The sequence below is a fragment of the Hypomesus nipponensis genome, chromosome 4 (genome assembly GCF_054491055.1).
Source record: "Hypomesus nipponensis isolate SF chromosome 4, ASM5449105v1, whole genome shotgun sequence".
Classification (NCBI taxonomy): Eukaryota; Metazoa; Chordata; class Actinopteri; order Osmeriformes; family Osmeridae; genus Hypomesus; species Hypomesus nipponensis.
In genome coordinates, this window is record NC_140364.1 from 15,804,676 (window position 1) to 15,826,470 (window position 21,795).

The window sequence follows — 21,795 nt, forward strand, 5'->3', positions numbered from 1 at the left end:
ACATTTTCACAGAGATCTAATGTAGCTAGCTACCTCACTCCAAAGCAAGGGAGTGACACTTATAACTCAAATAAGTGGCTGAACATAAACATAAATTGGCTACTCACAAAGTGAATTCAATTTCATTCTGGTTAGAAAGGAATGATGTGATTAAACATGTTATCAGTTAAAACCAGGGGCGATTCTAGGATCAGACCTTTAGGGGTGCTCAGCCCTCAACGAGAATGTGACATGAATACAGTGCCTTGCAAAAGTGCCTTGCTAATATAAATCCCTAATTTCAATGGATAACAATTAAAAATATTGAATGAATGAAAAAAACTAAGGATGTCCCTTTCTTCATGAACTACCAGCATCGAATGATAATAAACAATATATTTTTACATTTTTTATTATGATTTTTAGGGCTGCTGAGATGAAATTTAGGGGTGCTTGAGCACCCATAAAAAGGGTCTAAAATCGCCACTGGTTAAAACTGTCTACCTCTGGTTCTAATTGGATTCAGTTTGGGCTGGTTTAGGACTGTCCATTTGGTGGCAGTAAAACTCTGTAAATAAGGCCTACCTATGGCTTTCTTTATTAACTGTAGTCTTCACAATAAATCAGATACGTAAACGATGCTTGGTTATTCAGCTCCCTCTGCTCCTTCCGACACAAGCCGGTGGAAGAGGCTTAAACGGAAAGGTCGACAAGTAAATAGCGAAATTTTGATTGTAAAACGCAGACTACCTTTCTGTCTACAGCTAAATCAAGAAGGCCCTATACCCTGGTATCTGTATTCTTCTAAAATGTATTAATATGAAGGGGCCAACAAAAATATAAAGCCTAGCCTACTTTAACACTTGAATTTTGTAATCTAAAGGTTAAATAAAACAATAAATGTATAATATTCGTTCTATTCAAGACTGCTGTGTATACCCATTATATAAAATGGGTATACACCCATTAATAAAAAAACAACTTTTATTATATAAAAAACATGGTGGCTTATAACACCAATTAGTTTCAGTCCACCTGTTCACTGGCAGGAGCTGCTGGCATGCTTCAAAATCAGTTCTTTCGGCGCAGTTGGTGAGGGGGTGAGAGAATTCTCACATCCACTGAGTTGTGTAAAAGAAGCAACTGAATCCCAGATGAATCTGTCACATGGACATCACAGTTGATAGTTCAAAGCTGTCATTATTCTGTATTCTAGTTCAACACCTAAGGTACCAAAGCAAAACATTAAATATTGGATTTAACCCTTCAAAAGTGCATTAACATAGAAAGTGTAGATGCCAATTACAGAGATTAAACATGAACGGTCATATTGTGCAAGAGAAACGTTACAACGAGAATCGTTCGGCTGTATCTAGGCTACAGTTCTGATTTTTTTAAACAAGTTAAACCCATTTAAGTTATTTATTCACACAACTTCAATAGATTTATTGAAAGCTTGAAAATGTCAGCAACAGTTAGACGAAAAAGCATGATCCATATACCTTCCCTACAATATACCATATAGATTTATAAATCTAGGTCCACGAGAGCAACAGATGTCATAACGTTGTTCCTCCTTGTCAGTGGCTCTCTACCAACCCCGCATGCGTTAAGAATCTTTGGTCCAACGGAAGGAGACAGAGCAGCGTCTCTCCTCTCCTGATCTCAGATCTCTCTCTACTCTGACAAGACGGAGACTTGAGCGAAGCGCGCGCTCTCACTGTTGCGCTTTAGACCAAGACACCCCGTGCGCAGAGTCGGAACTTTTACGCAAGGAAGGAAAAGGTGTCGGCGGTGTCACAATTCTATATTCAATCTTCGTATCTGGTGTGCTATATACCAATAACTTCAAATAACAGACAGACCTGAACAAACTTAAAACAATTGTTCTCCGGACAAACAAAAAAAAACGACAACAAAAAACACTTAAGAACAGCAGTGATGGAAAACGTTACTGCAGCTCAAGAAAACCACACACTGCCAACATGGACTGACCACAGCATCGAATACAAGTTGATAAGCACTTTATTAGTGTTTGTGATCTGTGCTTTAGGGGTCGTTGGTAACATCATGGTGATCTTAGTGGTCCTTACAACCAAACACATGAGGACACCCACCAACTGCTATCTGGTTAGCTTGGCCGTGGCCGATCTCATGGTGCTATCGGCTGCAGGCTTACCGAACATAACGGACAGCATCTTCGGCTCATGGGTGTTCGGCCGCCCAGGATGCCTCTGCATCACCTACTTCCAGTATCTTGGAATCAACGCGTCGTCATGTTCCATAACCGCTTTCACTATTGAAAGATACATCGCCATTTGCCACCCCATAAAAGCGCAGTTTCTCTGTACACTGTCCAGGGCAAAGAAGATCATAATTCTTGTGTGGCTTTTTACTTCGCTATATTGCATCATGTGGTTCTTCCTGTCGGATATTGAGGAAGTTTTATACGAGAACGTGACCATTGAGACATGCGGCTACAAAGTTTTAAGACGGTTTTATTTACCTATTTACTTTTTCGATTTTGGGATGTTTTTTGTTTTGCCCTTACTGCTAGCAACGATTCTGTACGGACTCATCGCAAGAATACTTTTTTTGAATCCATTGCCATCAAATCACAAGGAGAAATGCATCAATGGACAAAGCAACGGCAATAAGATGAGCAGCTGTAAGAACTCCCGCCATTCCAACTCCACCGCCACATCCCGAAGACAGGTGAGTTAAAACAGGTGACATCCACGTTCCCGTGAACAATAAACCCTATTCACAGAGATCTACTCGTGGGGGCTAGTCCTGCGATCAATTCATGGTATTACAGGGGGAATGCCACTGGGTTAGGAGCAAGCAGGTCGAGGGGAACCCTTGTGCTGCCTTCCGTTGTGGTGCAAAAGGTGGCTCACAAGGCAGCACAATGGTTTTACAATGTAATATTGTAGACCGAGGTGATATCAATATCGTTGCTCCCTGCCTGAGATGTAGCTAGATGTTTTGCATTGTCTGGTATCGAAATGGTACCAACCACCGAAATATAAGAACTACATGCGCTGCTCCTTGACCCAGCTGTAGGCCACTTTCTGTTCGTTTATTTACATTTAGTCATTTAGCAGACGCTCTTATCCAGAGTGACTTACAGTAAGTACAGGGACATTCCCCAGAGGCAAGTAGGGTGAAGTGCCTTGCCCAAGGACACAACGTCATTTGGTGTGGCCGGGAATCGAACTGGCAAACCTTCAGATTACTAGCCCAATTCCCTCACCGCTCAGCCACCTGACTCCCACTTATAGGCTAAGTCACATTACTTAAGTATCTGGTAAATGATTACACTGTTAAATGTAATGTAACAGTGAAAGTATCTCCTTAATGTATAGGTCACCAAGATGCTGGCTGTGGTGGTAGTCCTGTTTGCCGTGCTGTGGATGCCCTATCGCACGATAGTGGTGGTCAACTCCTTCCTCAAACAGGCCTACCTGGACACTTGGTTCCTGCTATTCTGCCGGTGCTGCATCTATTTAAACAGCGCCATTAACCCCATCATTTACAACGCCATGTCGCAGAAGTTCCGCGCCGCTTTCCTCAAGCTCTGCCGTTGCGGGCGTAAAGGTTTGGAGAAGCCCACAGCGTATAGCGTGGCGCTCACCTACAGCGTCGTCAAAGACACTTCAGTGATTGAGAGCACCGACCACTTCACCACGGAGCTGGAAGAGATCACCGTAACAGAGGACTTACTGCCTGATAAGATGATGTTTAAAGATACCCGTGTTTACAACGAGGTGATTTTCAACAAAGACTGATTTACATTTTTTACACGTTTGTACAGTAGACAGCTTGCTAAGTTCCTCTCAGTATTAGCCCTACTGATCATGAGCTTAAGAGATGCTCTAGAGAAGCCTGGGTGATGCTGGTGTAAACTGTCACGTGAGAACAACTTGTGCTGTTTGTGCGGTAGAGCAGATAGGCAGAACCATTTATGTGCACGGATGCACATGGGTATGAAACTATGTCAAATAAAACCTCTGTCCCCCAAAACCATGCCCCACTAAAACAAACTAACACCCATGCCGCCTTCTGAAATGTCCCCTCTGTTGTGTGTACATGCAATCAAAAGATTGAGAAGTACAACTTTGCTATATAATGTGGAATTTGGACAGTGTGAATACATTTCCGGTGCTTGCTAACTGCAATACGCCCCTTAGCAAAGTGAAAGAAGTATTAGAATAGAAGGTTAGATTCATCATTTGTGAGTATTAACTACATGTGAACAATAAGGTAACCTCAAGGTTACCAAGGTTACCTGTTCCAGGCACTCAGCATCAGCTGACAGGAAGTTGGCCCTCCAGAGGAGAAAGGCCCCTGTGTCCGAGGACTGAGATGGAGGACTGAGGAAAGGCCAGGCGATGACGCATGATGTGGCCGCTAGGCTCTGGAGACCATGTGATGGACAACACTCAAGGTTCACCCTTTGAAAGCTTGTTGAAGGAACAGCAGGGCTTGACCCACACCAACAAGCTCCGTCTAACGAGGGGGGACTAAGGAATGGTGCAGACATGAATGTAAACGTTAAGTCTGGAATCCTTGTCATTTTGATCAATGTTTAGCGGTGCTTTCTAAGTCTTTTGCTTGGTACTGTTTCTCATCTGAGAATGATTTTGCAGTCTAACTGTGATGTTAGTGTCTGGAAGGAGATGTTATGAGTCTAAGCTTCACCAAGCACACAGTCTAACTGTGCATAACATGCATCTTATTCTCTGGTGTATTTCTCAGCAAAATACTGTACATATTGCCAAAGCTGTAGTTCATTTAATATTTGAATGTAAAGTGACTTCAAAAGGTTGTTCTAAATGAAAGTTAATGTATTGTATTGTAATATTTCATGTAAGATTTCATATATTTGAAATTGTGCTTTTAAAAACTATTAATGTGAATATTTATGTGGAATATCAGTTATTCAGTAATTGGGCTTTGTTGTACACTTCGCAAGTTGTAGGTAAATAAACCAATAGTGTTCATGGTGCCGTACTATATACATGGCGTCAGAACTGTAGCCATGCTTCATAAAGCCATCTGTTTAATGCAGTGTTTACTGTTCATTAACCATTACGACTCCAGTATACACTGATGTTGTAGTGTTAAATATGTCCAGTCTGGGACCCTGCAGAGTAAGGCAGGGTGGTGGGGATCATGAAAAGACTAAGAATCTACGTAATCATTAAGTGATTAGGATGTACATTGTATTGAATAATGTGTAAGTAAAGTTGAATTGAGAACAAAATGTGCCTTTCCTGGCAGCCTTGTGTATCTTGCTACATCCAATCATGATTTCCTCAATAACATGGTAAACGCAAAGTCAACATAAAACAATTTAATTGTAAGGATTGCAAAGTAATAAAAAAGGTGAAATACCATGTTACTGGTATCAAATTTAGCTCTGACAGGCAGAAGTAGACGTGACGTGATGAGAAAGAAGCAGGAAGTAGACAGCCATGTGATGAAAAGTGAGCAGGAAGTGGTCACTGTAAAACCCAGGAAAGGGGGTAGATGTGCAAAACAGAGGAAGGGTTCAACCAAATGCAGAGAAGAAGAAACAATGAAATAAAAAATAAACCAGGCTCATATCAGGAAAAACATTATGTAAATACTAATTACTGTTCCTCCCGAATTAGATGGTACTCTGCCAAGGCACACAAGATATAAAAATGACCATCCATAAAAACATAAAGTAGAATACAGGCAAACATAAATCTGTCATATTTACAACTATAAACTGGGTAGTTTATCTGTATGAAATGATTTATCCATGCACATTAACCATAACACAACTGAAATCAGAGTGTTTCCAGATGGTTGTAATGATCCTGTATTCTATAGAATGGGGGGAAATATTGATCTCTTGGTGTGCAGGAGATCATTGTCACCATTTAAAAATCGACTTACAGCTGCATGGCGTACCTCACCCAAACCATGTGTAGCATGGACAATATTGATCTATAACCTGTCTTTGGACACATTTCAAACCAGTGCAAGTATATACAGTAGCTTACACACAGCTTTAGAATATTTGGTATAGAACATACGGTACACAGAGGGGCCTAAGTTGAACTGAGAATAAAATGTGCTTCCCTGGCAGCCATGTCTATGGAGGAGACAGCTTCCTTCTCATATGAGCTGTAAAAACTAACATCTTTGGTTGAAACAGGAAAGTAGAAAAATAAACAGACAAAGACCGAGTTAGGAGGAGGAAAAGAAAACCATGTTCTGGCTCATTAAAGTTGTGATTGAACACGTCTCTCTCTGTAATAAAAATGCCTTACACCGTGTTCGTGGTATTGTAATGCTGGTTACTGCAACAGGGTTAGAAGCAGCAACAAAGGCGAATCTTTCCATAATTACAGCTCATCTGCAGGAGAGACTAGACCTAGCTTTTAGGAGTAATTATGCATGAAGAGCATGTGCTATATCAAGTGTGTTGATGGTGAAATCACAGTCCTTACACGGTAAAAGTTAGTGAAAAGCTTTCATGATTGTTTGTCGTCTTCTCTGTACAGCAGGGAAGAATGAGGATGGGATTGACACAAGCACCCTGAGACACAAGCGCCCTGAGACACAGCCTTCCTGTGATGTAGATGGCAAGAAAATGAGTTGGACAAACTCGTTCAATAAACAGAAGATGACTTGACTGCACATCAAGAGGTCACACGATCAAACCCGGTGTTGGTCTGCTGCATGCAGCTCATCTATCGTTACAGGAGCTAGTTATGTCTCCATCGTTACAGGAGCTAGTTATTAGTGGATGTTGTTTTAGGTCTGTTGCTGAGTGCAGCAAAGAGAAGCTGAACACGAGGAGTAGCAATATATGAACAAAAAGTTGCAGCCTTTGTTAATTTCTTTTAGTATCTATTCCCTTGGTGGTCCACAAAATCTAGTAGGCTTTTAGTAGTTGCTAAAAGCTTAGTTTTTCCCCATTACATTGAATTTATTGTACAATAACTGTTAGTAAGCAACATATCGATTCAGCTAACGTGTACGAAATGAAGTCTATGCACAGTTGGTATTCTGCAACTCGTGTCTTTTAACGTTGTATTTATTTCCGGCTTTTGTCAGTTTTACTGTGATGTCTGAAAACTGAATTGTTTGTCATAGAACTCTTTGGATGAACATGTAAAAGGTGTTTCACTTAGAGTGCTTTGTAGGTGGTTTTTACTATGACTGTGAAACAGCCGGGTTCAAGACCACATCCACCCTGGTAATGTCTAGTACTGGGTATTGATCTGAACAGCAAAAATAGACAGAACCCAAATCCATTAGCTGCTCTCTGAAATACATCTCCCACCAAATAAACAGTATTTTTAGTCTGTTTTTCTGAAGCTTAAGTTGAACTAGTTTGTCCACTGCCAATAGCTTGGTAGGGTTGCCAATTAACTGATGACATTTGGCACCAGCACAGACCAAAAGAGGGTTACTTCTGTAATTAGATCTGCTGTTAAATTGACTTGTTCATGCGGAAACAAGATTGAAGCTTTTTATTTCATGTAACAGGTAATTAAACAAACAAAAGTTGCTGTGGAAAAAACCGCAGGTGCTTGTGAGTGACTGGTACACAAGATGCGCAAGTCTTCGCACAAAACGCAGCTTCACAGTAACACTGTAGGATGTAATTTACATATGGAAATCTGTGTTCTCAGTTTTCATAATGCCAGCAAGGCGATTGGATGATGTGATTCTCTCACTACTACGACCATCTGAGAAGATCTTTGGTGGGCCAGCTCACCAACTGTAACCCCCAACCATCCAACCAAATCTAACGTATAAACACACGTGCTCACATATAATAAACATACTCTACAACAATAAATGAGGGGCCAGGGAATAGTGAGCCGTGTTGTGTAAGATCCGGCGTGGCAAGACAGGTTTCACTGGGTCTGATTCATTTCCATGTTTCTAGGTCGGGTTTCCTGAGAGCATTATTCTTCACGAGAACATGAACCCCGGGCCTGCAGCACACACATCCCTGGCCGCTAGCCTGTCTCCACCAAGCTTTAGAAAAAGATACATGACACTACCGTTCACACACAACAGTACAAAACTAACTTGAAAAAGCTGCACAGAACACAGTAATGACCCCGGCAGATGGAATCTTTCAGTCTTGGTTTACCAGTAGAATGTGCCGTCTGCAGACTGATGTGGTCCCTGTAGGCACCTCCCTATCTAGTTACTGACCTTCAGAACAAAGAGATTGTTGGAGGTCAAGACAAACAGTCTCTCGTTGCTCGCTTGAAAGCCGAGTATTGTATCGTTGGACTCCAGGCTGACCACCTGTTGCTTGGCAACCTGGCCCACCTGCCGTCCCTGTTTGCGGTTGAAGAGGACAGTCTGGAGGGGTGCGGGCTGCCAGTAGAGGAACACCCGCCGAAGACACTCCCCCAGAGCGGCGTAGGAGAAGTTTGGGGCGCATGTCGCAAATTTCTTGTCACGTTTGGAAGCCTGAACGTAGCCTGTGAACAGGAACAGAGAACTGAGAGAGAGACCATGGTGCAGGAGAGAGTGTGTGTGTGAGTGCGACTGAGACCATAGTGCCAGGCAGGGTTCTGACCTACCAAGGGCATCGAAGGTGGCAATGTGCTCCCAGAGCTGGCTGGGCTGTTCTGGGCGAGGCTGCCAGAGCAGAGCGTCAACGTCGTAGCGCAGGCAGAAACACGGCATGTCTGCTGGGTTCACTGCCACCGAGAACAGGAACTGATTACTGCCCAAATTCACCTGGAGAGAGAGAGGGGGGCGAGAGAGGACAGAGAGAGGTGAGAGGGGAGAGAGAGGACAGAGAGAGAAGGAGGGGGGAGAGGAGAGAGGGGAGAGGAGAGGGGGGAGGAGAGAGGGGGGAGGAGAGAGGGGGGAGGAGAGAGGAGAGAGGGGAGAGGAGAGAGAGGGAGAGAGAGAAGGACAGAGGGTAACACTACAGTCAGGGTGTGTTGAGTGATTCATAAACGCTTTACTGATGGTTGAGCTGTTAGAGAGACGTCTGTCATGCTGTGACACTGTCGGTGGAGTGAGGTCAAACATCTAGCGGCCCTCTTCAGTTGTGACGCCCAAAGGGTTTCTGAAGTCATAGGAGTGTCGTTTCTGCTGCCATTGAAAAAGGCCAGTTCAAAAAAAGAAGTGAAGTATTTTCTCTTTCTGTGGATGTGAAACAGGAGTGCGCTTCTCCATATACACACACCCAGAGTTTACAACCACAGATCAAGAGAGAGATCTCTGCGTCTGTGGAGCAGGTCTTAATCACACAACCCCATCGGGAAGGCAAGGGACACTTGACAACTAGCACACTTAATGAATGGTTAGTAGCAGAAATAGGCACTCAATATTGAATGAGTGTGATTGAACTTTAGGTCATCCTTCAGATCAGCCTGTAAGTAGTGTAGCTGTCAGTGTGTAGCATGTGTGTAGCAGTCAGTGTGTAGCAGTCAGTGTGTAGCAGTCAGTGTGTAGCATGTGTGTAGCTGTCAGTGTGTAGCATGTGTGTAGCAGTCAGTGTGTAGCATGTGTGTAGCTGTCAGTGTGTAGCTGTCAGTGTGTAGCTGTCAGTGTGTAGCAGTCAGTGTGTAGCAGTCAGTGTGTAGCAGTCAGTGTGTAGCATGTGTGTAGCTGTCAGTGTGTAGCATGTGTGTAGCAGTCAGTGTGTAGCTGTCAGTGTGTAGCATGTGTGTAGCATGTGTGTAGCAGTCAGTGTGTAGCATGTGTGTAGCTGTCAGTGTGTAGCATGTGTGTAGCAGTCAGTGTGTAGCATGTCTCCTGCCGTCTCCTCCTTCAGGAGAGCAGGAATATAAACACCATTTTCTAACAGGCCATCCAGCGTTCACACTAGCCTCCTCAGCAGCATGCTAATCTAACTGCCAATGCTTCTATATGAATATGACAGATATCCCCACCTCTTGCTTTGCTTGCCTAACAACCACTGAATATGCATTCAATAAACTGGGCCAAATGCGACAGCTTAATAATGGTTTCACACTGACAAGTCTCGTAGATATCAACACTCCTTCATATTGTAACTTTCTTTTTTAACGGTATCTTGCATGTAAAAAAAAACCTTGTAAAACATGTCTGTGTAAACTGTGAAGTCATTGGTAACTGCTTTGGCTGGGTATCACAGTATTTGGTGCATCTTGGAACATAAAAGGACCTGTAAAAAATGCCAGGTGTTATTTTTAAGAATTACTTTATTGGTTTAGCTTCGTTTTTTTTATAGGAATGTATATAATACAAAGATGATATCGAAGGAATGTTGTATTCTGGAGCAAACTGACACCGTTGTGTCTTCAGTTCCATAAGTAAAGACCAAACCCAGCAACTTGATTACAAAGCATCTCAAAATAAAACCCCACGCTGCCCTCTCCTCATCATCTACCCACTCTCCTCCCTGTAATCTTTGGGAATCCCATCAGGTGGACGTGGTGTTGAACAGAGGCAAAGGGGCATGTGATGTGAACTGACAGCATGTTTCTGGCTGGGAATCAACCAGCTGGTTCAGTCATGGTATCTGGCTTGTACGCATGAGTCAGATGTGATGAGCACGACACAGACCGCTGCGGAACAAATCAACAACCTGGATGTGCACAGACTGCACAAACATCCACACCAACGTGACTGACTAGATGCATTCAAAAAACTAATTAGCCATGTTCCAATCCTAGTTTATTGAGTCACACGAAAGGTTTGGTATGGTAATGCCAGTTGAAGATGTTTTGGTATTTAAGCCGTGCAGGGCAGTGGAAGGCTCTGCAGGGTCCTTCAGTGTGGGGTTGAACCGTGTGTGTGTGTGTGTGTGTCTGCAGGGAACAGCAGCATGTGTGCGAGTGTGTGTGCGTGTGTTGGAAGGTCTTGTACCTACCACATGAGTGGGCTTCAGAGTGTCTCTGTCGAAGCGCACCAGACTGGAGCTGTCCTCAGGGCAGCCGTCACAGTCCTCCAGCTCCTGGGAGTTACACGGGGGCTTGTCCTTGTCCGGGTCTGCGTTCTGGAGGAAGAGGAAGGCACTGTGAGAGAGAGGGTGCTGGGAGGCATGCGCTCGGAGGACGGGAAGAAGAAGAAGTGCTCAAAAGCTCAAGAAGAAAATAATTGACAAGAGAGACGCAGAGTGACGCAAGAGGCCAGAAATATATTCCGTATTAGGCATGTGGGACTGAGGAGGTGTTGAGTGCACAAGATGTGACGGTGTTGAGCCAGGACAGAAGAGAAGCAGAGAGGGACTCTAACAGACCGGGGGTACTGGAGAGAATCCCCTCCATCAGTAACCCCAGGAGTTGGTTGAAAACCTTTATGGACTGACCATGTCCTCGGTGGTGAGGTGGGTCAGTCTCTCATTCAGGAGAGCGGCCTGCTCCTCGCTGATCAGAAACTCCCCTCTCCTGTCCCCAGCCACCAGCTCTGGCCACATGGGCCCCTGGTCGCGCTTCTGCAGGGTCACCTCCAGGCTGGGGGGGCGGTAGAGGGTAATACAGGTGAAACAGACGCAGGGAGAGAGTTAGTGGGGGCAGCAGAGAACAGGCAGCATAACAACCAGGCCTGCGGGAGATCCCTCACAAAGACACACCATCAGACTCCATGAAAGCTTTTTCATTCAATTTCAAACAGGAGACTGGGGAGGGAGAGGGAGAGGTGGCTGGTGGCTCCACCACTGGCCCTTTGACAGCTCTCAGTGTCTCCAGGTTCAGCAGACATGATGCTAATGAGGGATTTACACGCCATACAATGCATATTAAAAACCCACATTAGACATTCAAATGCAAATCACTGGCAAAGGGATGTTTACATACTCCAGTCTGTCACCCTGTTTTTCATGGTACATGAACAGTATTATCCACAAACACATGAAAACTATGCACATCAAAAGGAATAATCAAGATTGTTTAGTTTTTTTTTAATACCAATTTTTCTAAAGAAATGTAGAATAAACAAATTTTTCATTACACATTTTCCATATGAAATGATTGTTAGGGGTTTGGTTTGAAAAGAACAGGAGAAAAGATGAGTGGATGATAATGAAAAACATGAATGAGTATGTACGACCCATCACAGTGAATAATGGGTTACAGAGAACACGAGCACCTCCAGGTCTGGATTCGTGTGTGTGTGTGTGTCTGTGTGTGTGTGTCTGTGTGTGTGTGTGTGTGTGTCTGTGTGTGTGTGTCTGTGTGTCTGTGTGTGTGTGTCTGTGTGTGTGTGTCTGTGTGTGTGTGTCTGTGTGTGTGTGTCTGTGTGTGTGTGTCTGTGTGTGTGTGTGTCTGTGTGTCAGTTGGGCACCTCCAACCTTTTGTTGTCTTTGATGATCCAGGCGCTGCCCTCGGGGTCCACAGGGGCGTGCAGGGGCCCCTCCAGAAGGGGCGCGTAGCCCTGGTACCCCACCCTCACACTGTCCCCAGTCAGCCTGAAGTCCACCATGTCTCTGCTGATGCCCGGGGGCATTCGAACCGACACTGTGACGTCCTCGCCTGTTTGCTGCCAGAAGTAGATGGGGTCTGGAGGACCAGGAGGAGAGGACCACAGAGATTATGGGACAGCACTTGACAAATGACATTTTATTCCACAGATTTAAAAAGATAAAAAATGTTATACTGAACATTTGTAGATTTATAGTACCATCAAATACAAGTTGAAGGTTATAGAAAATGTGAAGATCCTGTGCAGAAACGATTTACATGACAATAAAGGTAATTGTGACCAGGGTCTTACAGTCTTCAACCGATCTACAGTACACGCCATATATTCGACTGAATGAAGACATTCACCAAGGCTGGCTCTGGGCAATGTACTGTTATTAAGCTTCAAGGTTATAGGCGTATTCAGTCTCCCTGTTCAGCCCTCCACCACCAGGTGCATCTGGGTCAGCAAATATCAACAACCCACAGAAACATGGTCCATGAGAACATTCATGACCTCATTTTGTTGTTCTAGTCTGAATCTCGCTTGGCTCAAAGTAATGAGATGTCCGAGGCATAATGTCCCATAATGTCAGTTTCTCTAACTCCCCACACAATCAGAACTAGCTGTCAGTTTCTCTAACTCCTCACACAATCAGAACTAGCTTCCTCTACCCCTATGTGAAGTGGCTGCAGCGTGTCACTGCCATCTTTACTCAAGCTGTTGAGAAAACGGACAGACTTCCTCTGCCTCCGGTTACTCTCATAGCACTTTCAACTCCTCCACTACCATTACTGCTTCTTCCTCCGCACAAAAAGACAAAGCAGATAAAAGGACTGGCTCAAAGCTAATATTCTTGCATGTGTCAGGAAAATAACATGTTTTTGGCAATTAGCCTATTCAGATGATCAAGTACCTCAATCCTAGGGATGTGAACGTGGTGGTGATCACTGATCCACGCTGGCTGAGCTCTCGATCAGATATCGTGTTAGAATTACTAGTGGTTTCTATGGCTACAGCCAACCTGGCTGAATTTTCATCCTTGAGCTCTTGAGGAGACGAGATGATTGCTCAACCCATTTTAGTGGGATATTTTATGCAACCATGGTAAAAGAAACTGAACAATGTATTTCCATCTCTCTGACCTCACTAGCATTTGAGGGATAATTTCTGACGAGGCGTCTTGACATGAGCATGAGAGAATATTTTAGCGGATCTAAGCAGGCTAAATCAAGCTCTCAACATGAGCCCTTCCCAACGCAGTCCAAGACACTTTCAAAAACATGGACCATTGAACTCCAAACAGGCCAGTAGAATGAGCAGGCTTGGAGCCGTGCTTCACCTTGTGCCGGTGACGGAGCGTCCGTCTCCACCTCCATGGGCTCAGCAGCCGGCTGCTCCACCGGCTGGCCGTCCACGTGCGTCACCACGAAGGGCTTCTCCGCCAGCAGCATCAGGCCGGTCCCCTGCGGCTCCACGGCGGCGTAGTGAGGAACACACTTCCCCCGCAGCACCCTCCTCTTCCTCACCTCATACCCATTCTTGTGGCCTGGATTCAGACGAGACTTGTTTAGATCAGGCAGAAGAAAACAACCAGAAAACCAGAAAAGTTGTTTATTTAACCGAACTGAAGATTAGGAGACACACTGTTCCATTATTTGGTTCCCTTCTTTTCTCAAAGCATTTTCATCCTCAGTGTTGAAAGCAGACACCCTTCTTACACAGTGCTCTCAGATCAGTTCAGATGTGAGCTGTCAGTGTTGAAAGCAGATATCCTTCCTGCATCAGTACTAGTGATGTGGATCCAACACATACAAAAAGCAACCACTCACGAACAGCTCTGATGAGAAAAAGCATGCTGGTACTGCGTATTACAATACAAATATTACATAATTGCACTGACAATATTTAACATGTATTATACATGTTACTAACTACTGTTATATTCGGTTTGTAAAACAAACAGAATGTTTACAAATAATTCCAACTAACTAATTCCTGCTCAGCTGTGAGGCCGTGAGGCCTGCCTGCCCTCACCCTGCTCAGCTGTGAGGCTGTGAGGTCTGCCTGCCCTCACCCTGCTCAGCTGTGAGGCCTGCCTGCCCTCACCCTGCTCAGCTGTGAGGCCGTGAGGCCTGCCTGCCCTCACCCTGCTCAGCTGTGAGGCTGTGAGGTCTGCCTGCCCTCACCCTGCTCAGCTGTGAGGCCTGCCTGCCTGCCCTCACCCTGCTCAGCTGTGAGGCTGTGAGGTCTGCCTGCCCTCACCCTGCTCAGCTGTGAGGCCTGCCTGCCCTCACCCTGCTCAGCTGTGAGGCTGTGAGGTCTGCCTGCCCTCACCCTGCTCAGCTGTGAGGCCTGCCTGCCTGCCCTCACCCTGCTCAGCTGTGCTGGAGACGGTGATCCACTCCAGGGACACAGAGAAGCCACTCCCCCTGTCCTCCTCCGAGTCCTTCTGGATGCGGAGCAGCAGCACTTCTATGACGTGGACCCCGGACGTGAGGTGAGCCAGGCTGTGGAGGATGGTGAAGGGCTCTCCAAGGGGCTCGCTGAACAGGGGCTGGGGGGGCGGGGGGGACAGACGAAGATGGACACAAACAGCAAGCTCTCATGTCAACCCAGTTGCAAATACATGTGCAGTGTATTAGTGTGTTCTGATTTAAAGTAAGATATAAAAGTTACGATGGCGTGATTGTATTTTTGATGCTGTTCTATGAGTTTGTGTAAAAGGCGGAACAGGTTGGAATGGCTGGGACTGAAGTGAGTGGCCAGTGGGTGGACCTCACCCAGACGCCTCAGCTAAACACAAAGAGAACGCCAGAGCCAGTTTGGCTCTAATCCTTCAGCACAAATGCAACAAACCCAGTAAAATGATCATGTTCAAGGGTATTTACTCAAGGGCTTTGGAACAATCTTCCAATCCATATTTAACACAAAACCTTGGGCTATATTGATCTAAAAGTGAGCTTACTTTAACAAGCAACATTCAGTCCTTGAGGACAGTCAGAAAGAATCTTGTAACATGAAAACAACCTGTTTTCATTCACCCTAGAGAGGTTTGTCTTTTACAGAGTAACCAATATTGCCAGCATGTCATGGTTATATTTTATTTTATTTATGAAAGTGGCAAAAACAAGCATCAAATTGTGGCAAAACAATGGCTGTGATGGCAACTGACTTGGAATATGTAATGATTTGGTGAATACGGGTGTAAAACTGTAGTCTACAGGCCATCAGGGGGATTATTTCAACTGAAACCTAATCTAATCACCGGTCTAACTACTGCTATCTTTACATGAGAATTTGTTTGACACATACTCTAACCACTGAGCTATAGCTGTATATTTGACTGAAAACCACTGGTCGAAGGTTCAAATCCCCACTCCTATACGTCACCATGGATAAGGCCTCTCCTAAACAAACACATTTCTATCTTCTTCTTCTTACCTCCCAGGCGTGAGAGGCCTCCTTCCTCTTGCCGGTGCGGAGGAGGAGGAGCCGGCCGGAGCCGTCAGAGAGCGCCGCCCAGGTGGCTGACGTCAGGCTCAGAGAGGCACACAGACTCTCCTCGCCCCGGCTGGGGTCAGGGGTCATGCTGGGGTCAGGGGTCATGCTGAACACCTCCCGGGGCTGTCCCAGGGCTGTGTCCTGGAGCAAAATACAAAAAAGAGTTACAGGAAAATCCACACACTATGGATCTCTTCAATTACAGAGCTTATATGATCTAGGGCTGCAACAACGAATCAATTAAATCAATTAAAATCGATTATTAAAAGCGTTGGCAACGAATTTCAATATCGATTCGTTGTGTGGCGCAACTATTACACCAATCAATAAGTCTCGGAGATGTTTGAGTAGCCTATACATTTTTTTAAAGGTTTAGTTGAGCGTAGAGCGGAGGTAGAGGAAAGACCATCTGAGAGATGTTGTTGAGTAACATTGTTGAGTAGTGTTGTTCTGAAACACATGGCGGAGGCAGACAAATCAGACCAAAGTCAGAGGTTTTCAACCGGGGGTCCGCGGCCCCCCTGGTGGTCTGCGACATGAGCCTATGAACGTTATATATTGATGTACATATGATTCTGAGATGCAGTACAACTACAAACTTCAATTTAATTTAATATTTCAATTCTTAGGCAAAATCAACCGTTTTTTACAGATTTTTCTAGTTAGAGTTTTTTTAAATTGTATTTATATTTTATTAGTGTTCAGAATCTAACATATGTCCTTACTCACACATGATCAAGACCACCTCTTCTCTCAGCTTTGTTAGAGGGCGGACATGATACAAGGCTAACACACTCAACAGCTTAGCTTCATTCAGTTGCCATGGTTCCTGATTCAGAGCTTTATCCCAGGACATATTATAATGTACTTTGAGATCCTTCTCTCTAGACACCTCTCATTATCCTGCTAGCAGAGTAAAGCAGACGGTACAATACCCCCCCCGCCACAAAAGCCACAAAAGCATCCGCAAGAAGGATAATTACCATGTGATCATTGTAATTATAGTGTGAATTTCATTTCCATAAATACTTTTTTCTGGGAACTCAAGTTTATGAATGCTTTTTGCAGGGAACATGGTCTTGGTCTAATCATTACAATTAGCTTTACATGGAGACCAGGGATAATCCTAAAAACTCAGTCATCTTCATTAGACTAGGTTATTTTGGTTATGAAAGGGATTTTAGTTGAGGCAGGTCCTTTTTCCAAATTCCAGTCTCTTCAAAAATGTTTGGAATTAAAGATGTCAATGTTCAGAAAGATTCTTCTTTTTTTTAATTGTCATTTTAATAAAACATTTCGGACAAATGTACTTTGAGATAGATGAGTTGACAGTTCAAACATGCAATTTTTTTCAGAAAAAAATAATAGTACAAACTATATGTATTCCATGACAATGATGATTTGTTAGTTAGCTTCACTGCTAAAATATTATCAATATGCTTCAACACATTTTGTATGTATTTCTGTGGTCCATTATGTTGTGCGTTATGTGGATCGTTTCATAGGTGCCAGGGCGCCCCCTACAGGCGTTACAGAATAAATTAGGATTTAAAAGGTAGTCGCATTGTATGCATGTTGCAACGTTCAAAAGACACACTTACCAGCGTGACTGAGAGATTGAGTAGCCGCCCTTTGCAATCGACAAAGTAGACACTGTCTTCATACCAGGGGTCTATATGCAAGTAGTTGTACATGCCAAAAGCACGCACATGCTCCAAGGTATACTGGCTGTCTTTCAGCTTAATTTCCCCAACGCCTGGAAAAAGATACATACAAAGTAAACTGCAATATCAAGACGCCAGAAATAGTTCACTTGAATATCGAGTCGTGTTCACCAAGATATCCCCTTTCGGGTTTTTTGACAATTAAATTGTTGAATTGGTCAAATGTTAAATATATAGCCAACAGTCCTATTAATAGAGCTGCTGTAGCTTGATAACACACAGCTGATCTTTACCACGCGTATCTGATGAATGAAACAGTAGCGATGTTAATGTACACATAGCTAGCTATCTTACTCGAGAACAAAGACTTTCTGCTCTGCCAAATCTTTCATCCCCCCCAGGCTCTCTAGATTTCTAGATATCTGTTCCAGCTTTGTAATGAATTGCAACACTGTCATTTCCTGAAGAAAAAAACATAACTTGCCAACCACTCGCTGAACACTTTAGCAATTGTATTATTTATGGTAGCAGGTAACCACATGATGATAGACGGCATGCAGTTTCAAGGCAGTTCCTCACCAGCATCTAGCTCTACGTTGTATGTCGGTATGGTGTCCAGAGATAACCTGTAACTTTCAAAGCTGGGATCCAAAAGCTGCCTGTTCACCTTCAATGTGTAATTTGATGCAGCCATGTTTCGAAAGAATGGCTATGTTTGCAGATGCTGCAACGATAATTTTGTGTTTAGTGAGAAGAAATAAATACAAAAACTTTGTAGGCTTCCTGCACTCTTTCTTCTTCGTTTAACGTTGGTGCCATCCGTAGATGTTTAGCGTTGCTGCCATCCGCAGGTAGGGTGGTGTAATTACTCATTTGGCGCAGATTGGATAAGCACCCAGATAGTGATAAGTCTTTATTGGGAAAAATAGACCATGTCTAAACAGACCAAATAGACTATGTCTATGTTTCCATTAAAAATATTGTCTGCTGGTTTATTTTGCTATTTTTTAGCACACCACACTAAGTAGGCCTATAACACTTTGTACTGTAAGTTAATCAACTTAACACGTGACTATTCTTGTGGTTTTGCAATTGTTACAGTTAAAAACCGTAGAAGGGTGAAGTCATTCCAGGCAGACATTGGTATGACGTGAACAACACAGCTACAACTAATTGTATTGTCGGCACCGACGGGCCCCCAAATTAGATTCTGCTGAGGGCCCCATAAACTAAAGGCTTGGGTTAGGGTTAGGGTTTAGGCCCCATAAACTAAAGGCTTGGGTTAGGGTTTAGGCCCCATAAACTAAAGGCTTGGGTTAGGGTTTAGGCCCCATAAACTAAAGGCTTGGGTTAGGGTTTAGGCCCCATAAACTAAAGGCTTGGGTTAGGGTTTAGGCCCCATAAACTAAAGGCTTGGGTTAGGGTTTAGGCCCCATAAACTAAAGGCTTGGGTTAGGGTTTAGGCCCCATAAACTAAAGGCTTGGGTTAGGGTTTAGGCCCCATAAACTAAAGGCTTGGGTTAGGGTTTAGGCCCCATAAACTAAAGGCTTGGGTTAGGGTTAGGGTTTAGGCCCCATAAACTAAAGGCTTGGGTTAGGGTTTAGGCCCCATAAACTAAAGGCTTGGGTTAGGGTTTAGGCCCCATAAACTAAAGGCTTGGGTTAGGGTTTAGGCCCCATAAACTAAAGGCTAATGATTTATATCCTCCTCTGGACCAGACATCATCCTGACAGCTGTGGAGTAATGGAATAGGTTATATATTGTCACTAGGCTATATAAAACAATCGTACTGTAAAACAACAAAATTGTGTAACTATAGCGATGTAACAGCAGTAAAAGATGAAGAACATGGTGTTGGCCAAGTCAGGATTGTGGTTGTTGTTTGAACTGTCTTTCTATTCTTCACACCCCTAACTAGAATTATCCATTGTGGAAGACTAAATGATGGTGCTGTCGAAACTCAGTAAAATAATCACTAAAAAGTACATTTCAAACATAAGTTCCTCCTGCCATTCTTTCATGTTCATACAATGCATACTGACATGTCATTCACACGCAACTGATTATGAGCGTACATATTTTGAACTGAAAATAGACAAAAATGTTCGTAGAAGGGCTTCTGTCTTGACATCCAAATGACTGAGTAAAGAGTCCCCATTAAAGTGTTTAAAAACAAGATGCCATCAACAAGCCACACGATACGGTTGTCCAATTTCTTTTGTTTGTTTTTGAAATGGTCTATTTCTGGTGGGCTTCACTTTATTTCGCAAGGTTGTTAGACAAGATGTTTGACTAGATAAGTAATGCCTGAGTGATCATGAATGCATCGACAGTCCCATTCTTTGAAGACTGAAGTTGCCACACAACATTTCTGCTTTAGTTTCTTTTCATTGTCCTTCGTGGTCCATGACAGGAACTTCAGACGTGAATGACAAACTTTAAATTGTCTGGATCCATTGATTGACATTCAGACCATTATTGTCTCCCCACAAGTACAAACAAAAGACTAGCTGACCTATTTGTTATTATGTTGTGTTCAAGGTCCTCCATTTTAGCAACTAGCTAAGGTGTGCATATTACATTTATTCATTTAGCAGACGCTTTTATCCAAAGCGACTTCCAAAAAAAGCGTCTGCTAAATGAATAAATGTAATATTATTATATAAATATTGAAAGAGTGTATGAAAACTAATTATTTGGAGTGATAATAAACTCACTTAAATCCCATCTAATTAAAACTGTCTAAATCCTTTGCAATACTGCACAAAACTAAGGACAAGCTGAATCCAACTCATTATATATTCTATTCTACTCACGCATAGGTTCCAAACATTACATACTGTGGGGAAGTATAAGAAACACAAAACGTGCTTCAAATTCCATGTTAAATACTGCAAAAAAGAATTGAGAATTGTACATAAAGATAATTATAATGATCCAGCGAACCCAATTATTTATGAAATCATAAGCCTTAATGTAGTAGACTTTAAAATTCTACAAATACTGTTTAGAGTAAAAGATAGAACACTACCTGACTTTATCCAAGGGCTGTTTTCAGAGAAAGCAGGTATCCATTAAGGGGATTTAATAAGTTTGAAAAAAAAGAGGGTAAGGACAAATGTGAAAATAGATGTGTGACACTAAAAGGGGTCAAATTATGCAATTGTTAACAATGCAATTAACAATTAACTAAAAGAATGTAGTAACGTGTAAATTTAAGAACATTATCAAAACATAGTATCTTTGAAAGATACAATTTTTTTTTGACCAACTCTGAGATGTGACTAATACTAATACTGTCTTTGTTTGTTTATGTGTCTCTGTTTTATGGTGTTGTGTTTTGTATTATATCATTATTAAATTATATTTATGTTTGTTTATCTCATTGTTTTCCTGCGTAGAGTAAGGGGAAGCACAATCAGGTTTCAGCCTAAACTCTTTTTTTTTGGTCAGAGAATATTAAGTTTGATTTTGTTGTATTGTTCATGTAATGATCAACCACTCCTTATGGTCAATCTGTTGTTTTGGTATATAGGCCTAATTGACCAAAATAAATATTCTATTCTAAATATTCTATTCTAAATATTCTATTCTAAATATTCTATTCTAAATATTCTATTCTAAATATTCTATTCTAAATATAAATATTCCATTCTATATGCAACTGTGTTTGTATACTGAATTGTTTTGAGCCTTTTTTCTTCAACTTCAAAGAATGTATCTAGTTTGTGTGGTTGTTTTACAACATGGTGCATTACTCCATTGATCTAATAAATAAGACATTTCTCGAGTTATATTATTGAACAGTAGCCTGTGTGATGTAGCCTACATATTTCAAACAATGTCGGTTTGTATTTTTGGGGGCAACATGTTTTTTGGGGTGATATTTATACCAAAGTTCACTGAGTGATGCCAGACCGTCATGATAACTAGAGGCTGCTTGTCGTTTACATCGACATGAACTGGAGGTTATAGACGTCAGATGCCTGTCACCTTTCGTGACACTGAGGCTGAGATAAGTCTTTGATTGGTGTGGTGTGCCCTTCAGAAAATAAGTAGGCCTACAAAATAAAAGCAACCACTTAATCCTGTCCGGAATCGAGACAGGTGCTAACCACACCCATCTTAGTCAAGCAATATTTAGTGAGCACGTCAGCGAAGCCGAGGCTGTGAATGTTATGTGCTCTGACAGGTAAGCCAACTAATCTTCAACTTGCGTTTTTGAGTGAGGTTGTTTTT

At 42.9% G+C, this 21,795-nt stretch overlaps 2 protein-coding genes across 2 annotated transcripts; one reads left to right on the forward strand and one right to left on the reverse strand.

The window, feature by feature from the left end:
* Positions 1 to 1,901: 1,901 nt before the first annotated feature.
* Positions 1,902 to 3,770, forward strand: trhrb (thyrotropin-releasing hormone receptor b). The gene is made up of 2 exons (XM_084695464.1): positions 1,902 to 2,694; positions 3,348 to 3,770. Exons 1-2 carry the CDS (start codon positions 1,921 to 1,923, stop codon positions 3,768 to 3,770), a joined length of 1,197 nt encoding a protein of 398 aa, XP_084551590.1. The 5' UTR covers positions 1,902 to 1,920.
* Positions 3,771 to 7,481: 3,711 nt separating this feature from the next.
* Positions 7,482 to 18,351, reverse strand: nudcd1 (NudC domain containing 1). The gene is made up of 10 exons (XM_084697039.1): positions 18,135 to 18,351; positions 17,493 to 17,647; positions 15,832 to 16,032; positions 14,761 to 14,944; positions 13,730 to 13,936; positions 12,278 to 12,485; positions 11,297 to 11,441; positions 10,859 to 10,984; positions 8,571 to 8,730; positions 7,482 to 8,468 (listed from the first exon to the last, which is right to left on the reverse strand). Exons 1-10 carry the CDS (start codon positions 18,247 to 18,249, stop codon positions 8,182 to 8,184), a joined length of 1,788 nt encoding a protein of 595 aa, XP_084553165.1. The 5' UTR covers positions 18,250 to 18,351; the 3' UTR covers positions 7,482 to 8,181.
* Between the last annotated feature and the right edge of the window lie 3,444 nt (positions 18,352 to 21,795).

Bases quoted from the DNA above. Each gene is read 5' to 3' on its own strand.
- nudcd1 (XM_084697039.1), bottom strand. From the start codon at position 18,249: ATGGCTGCATCAAATTACACATTGAAGGTGAACAGGCAGCTTTTGGAT. The intron at 14,945-15,831 runs GTAAGAAGAAGA...CCGCCCCCCCAG, and splicing joins AGGCCTCTCACGCCTGGGAG to CCCCTGTTCAGCGAGCCCCT. The intron at 11,442-12,277 runs GTTGGAGGTGCC...CCGCCCCCCCAG, and splicing joins ATCATCAAAGACAACAAAAG to CCTGGAGGTGACCCTGCAGA.
- trhrb (XM_084695464.1), top strand. From the start codon at position 1,921: ATGGAAAACGTTACTGCAGCTCAAGAAAACCACACACTGCCAACATGG. The intron at 2,695-3,347 runs GTGAGTTAAAAC...CTTAATGTATAG, and splicing joins CCGCCACATCCCGAAGACAG to GTCACCAAGATGCTGGCTGT.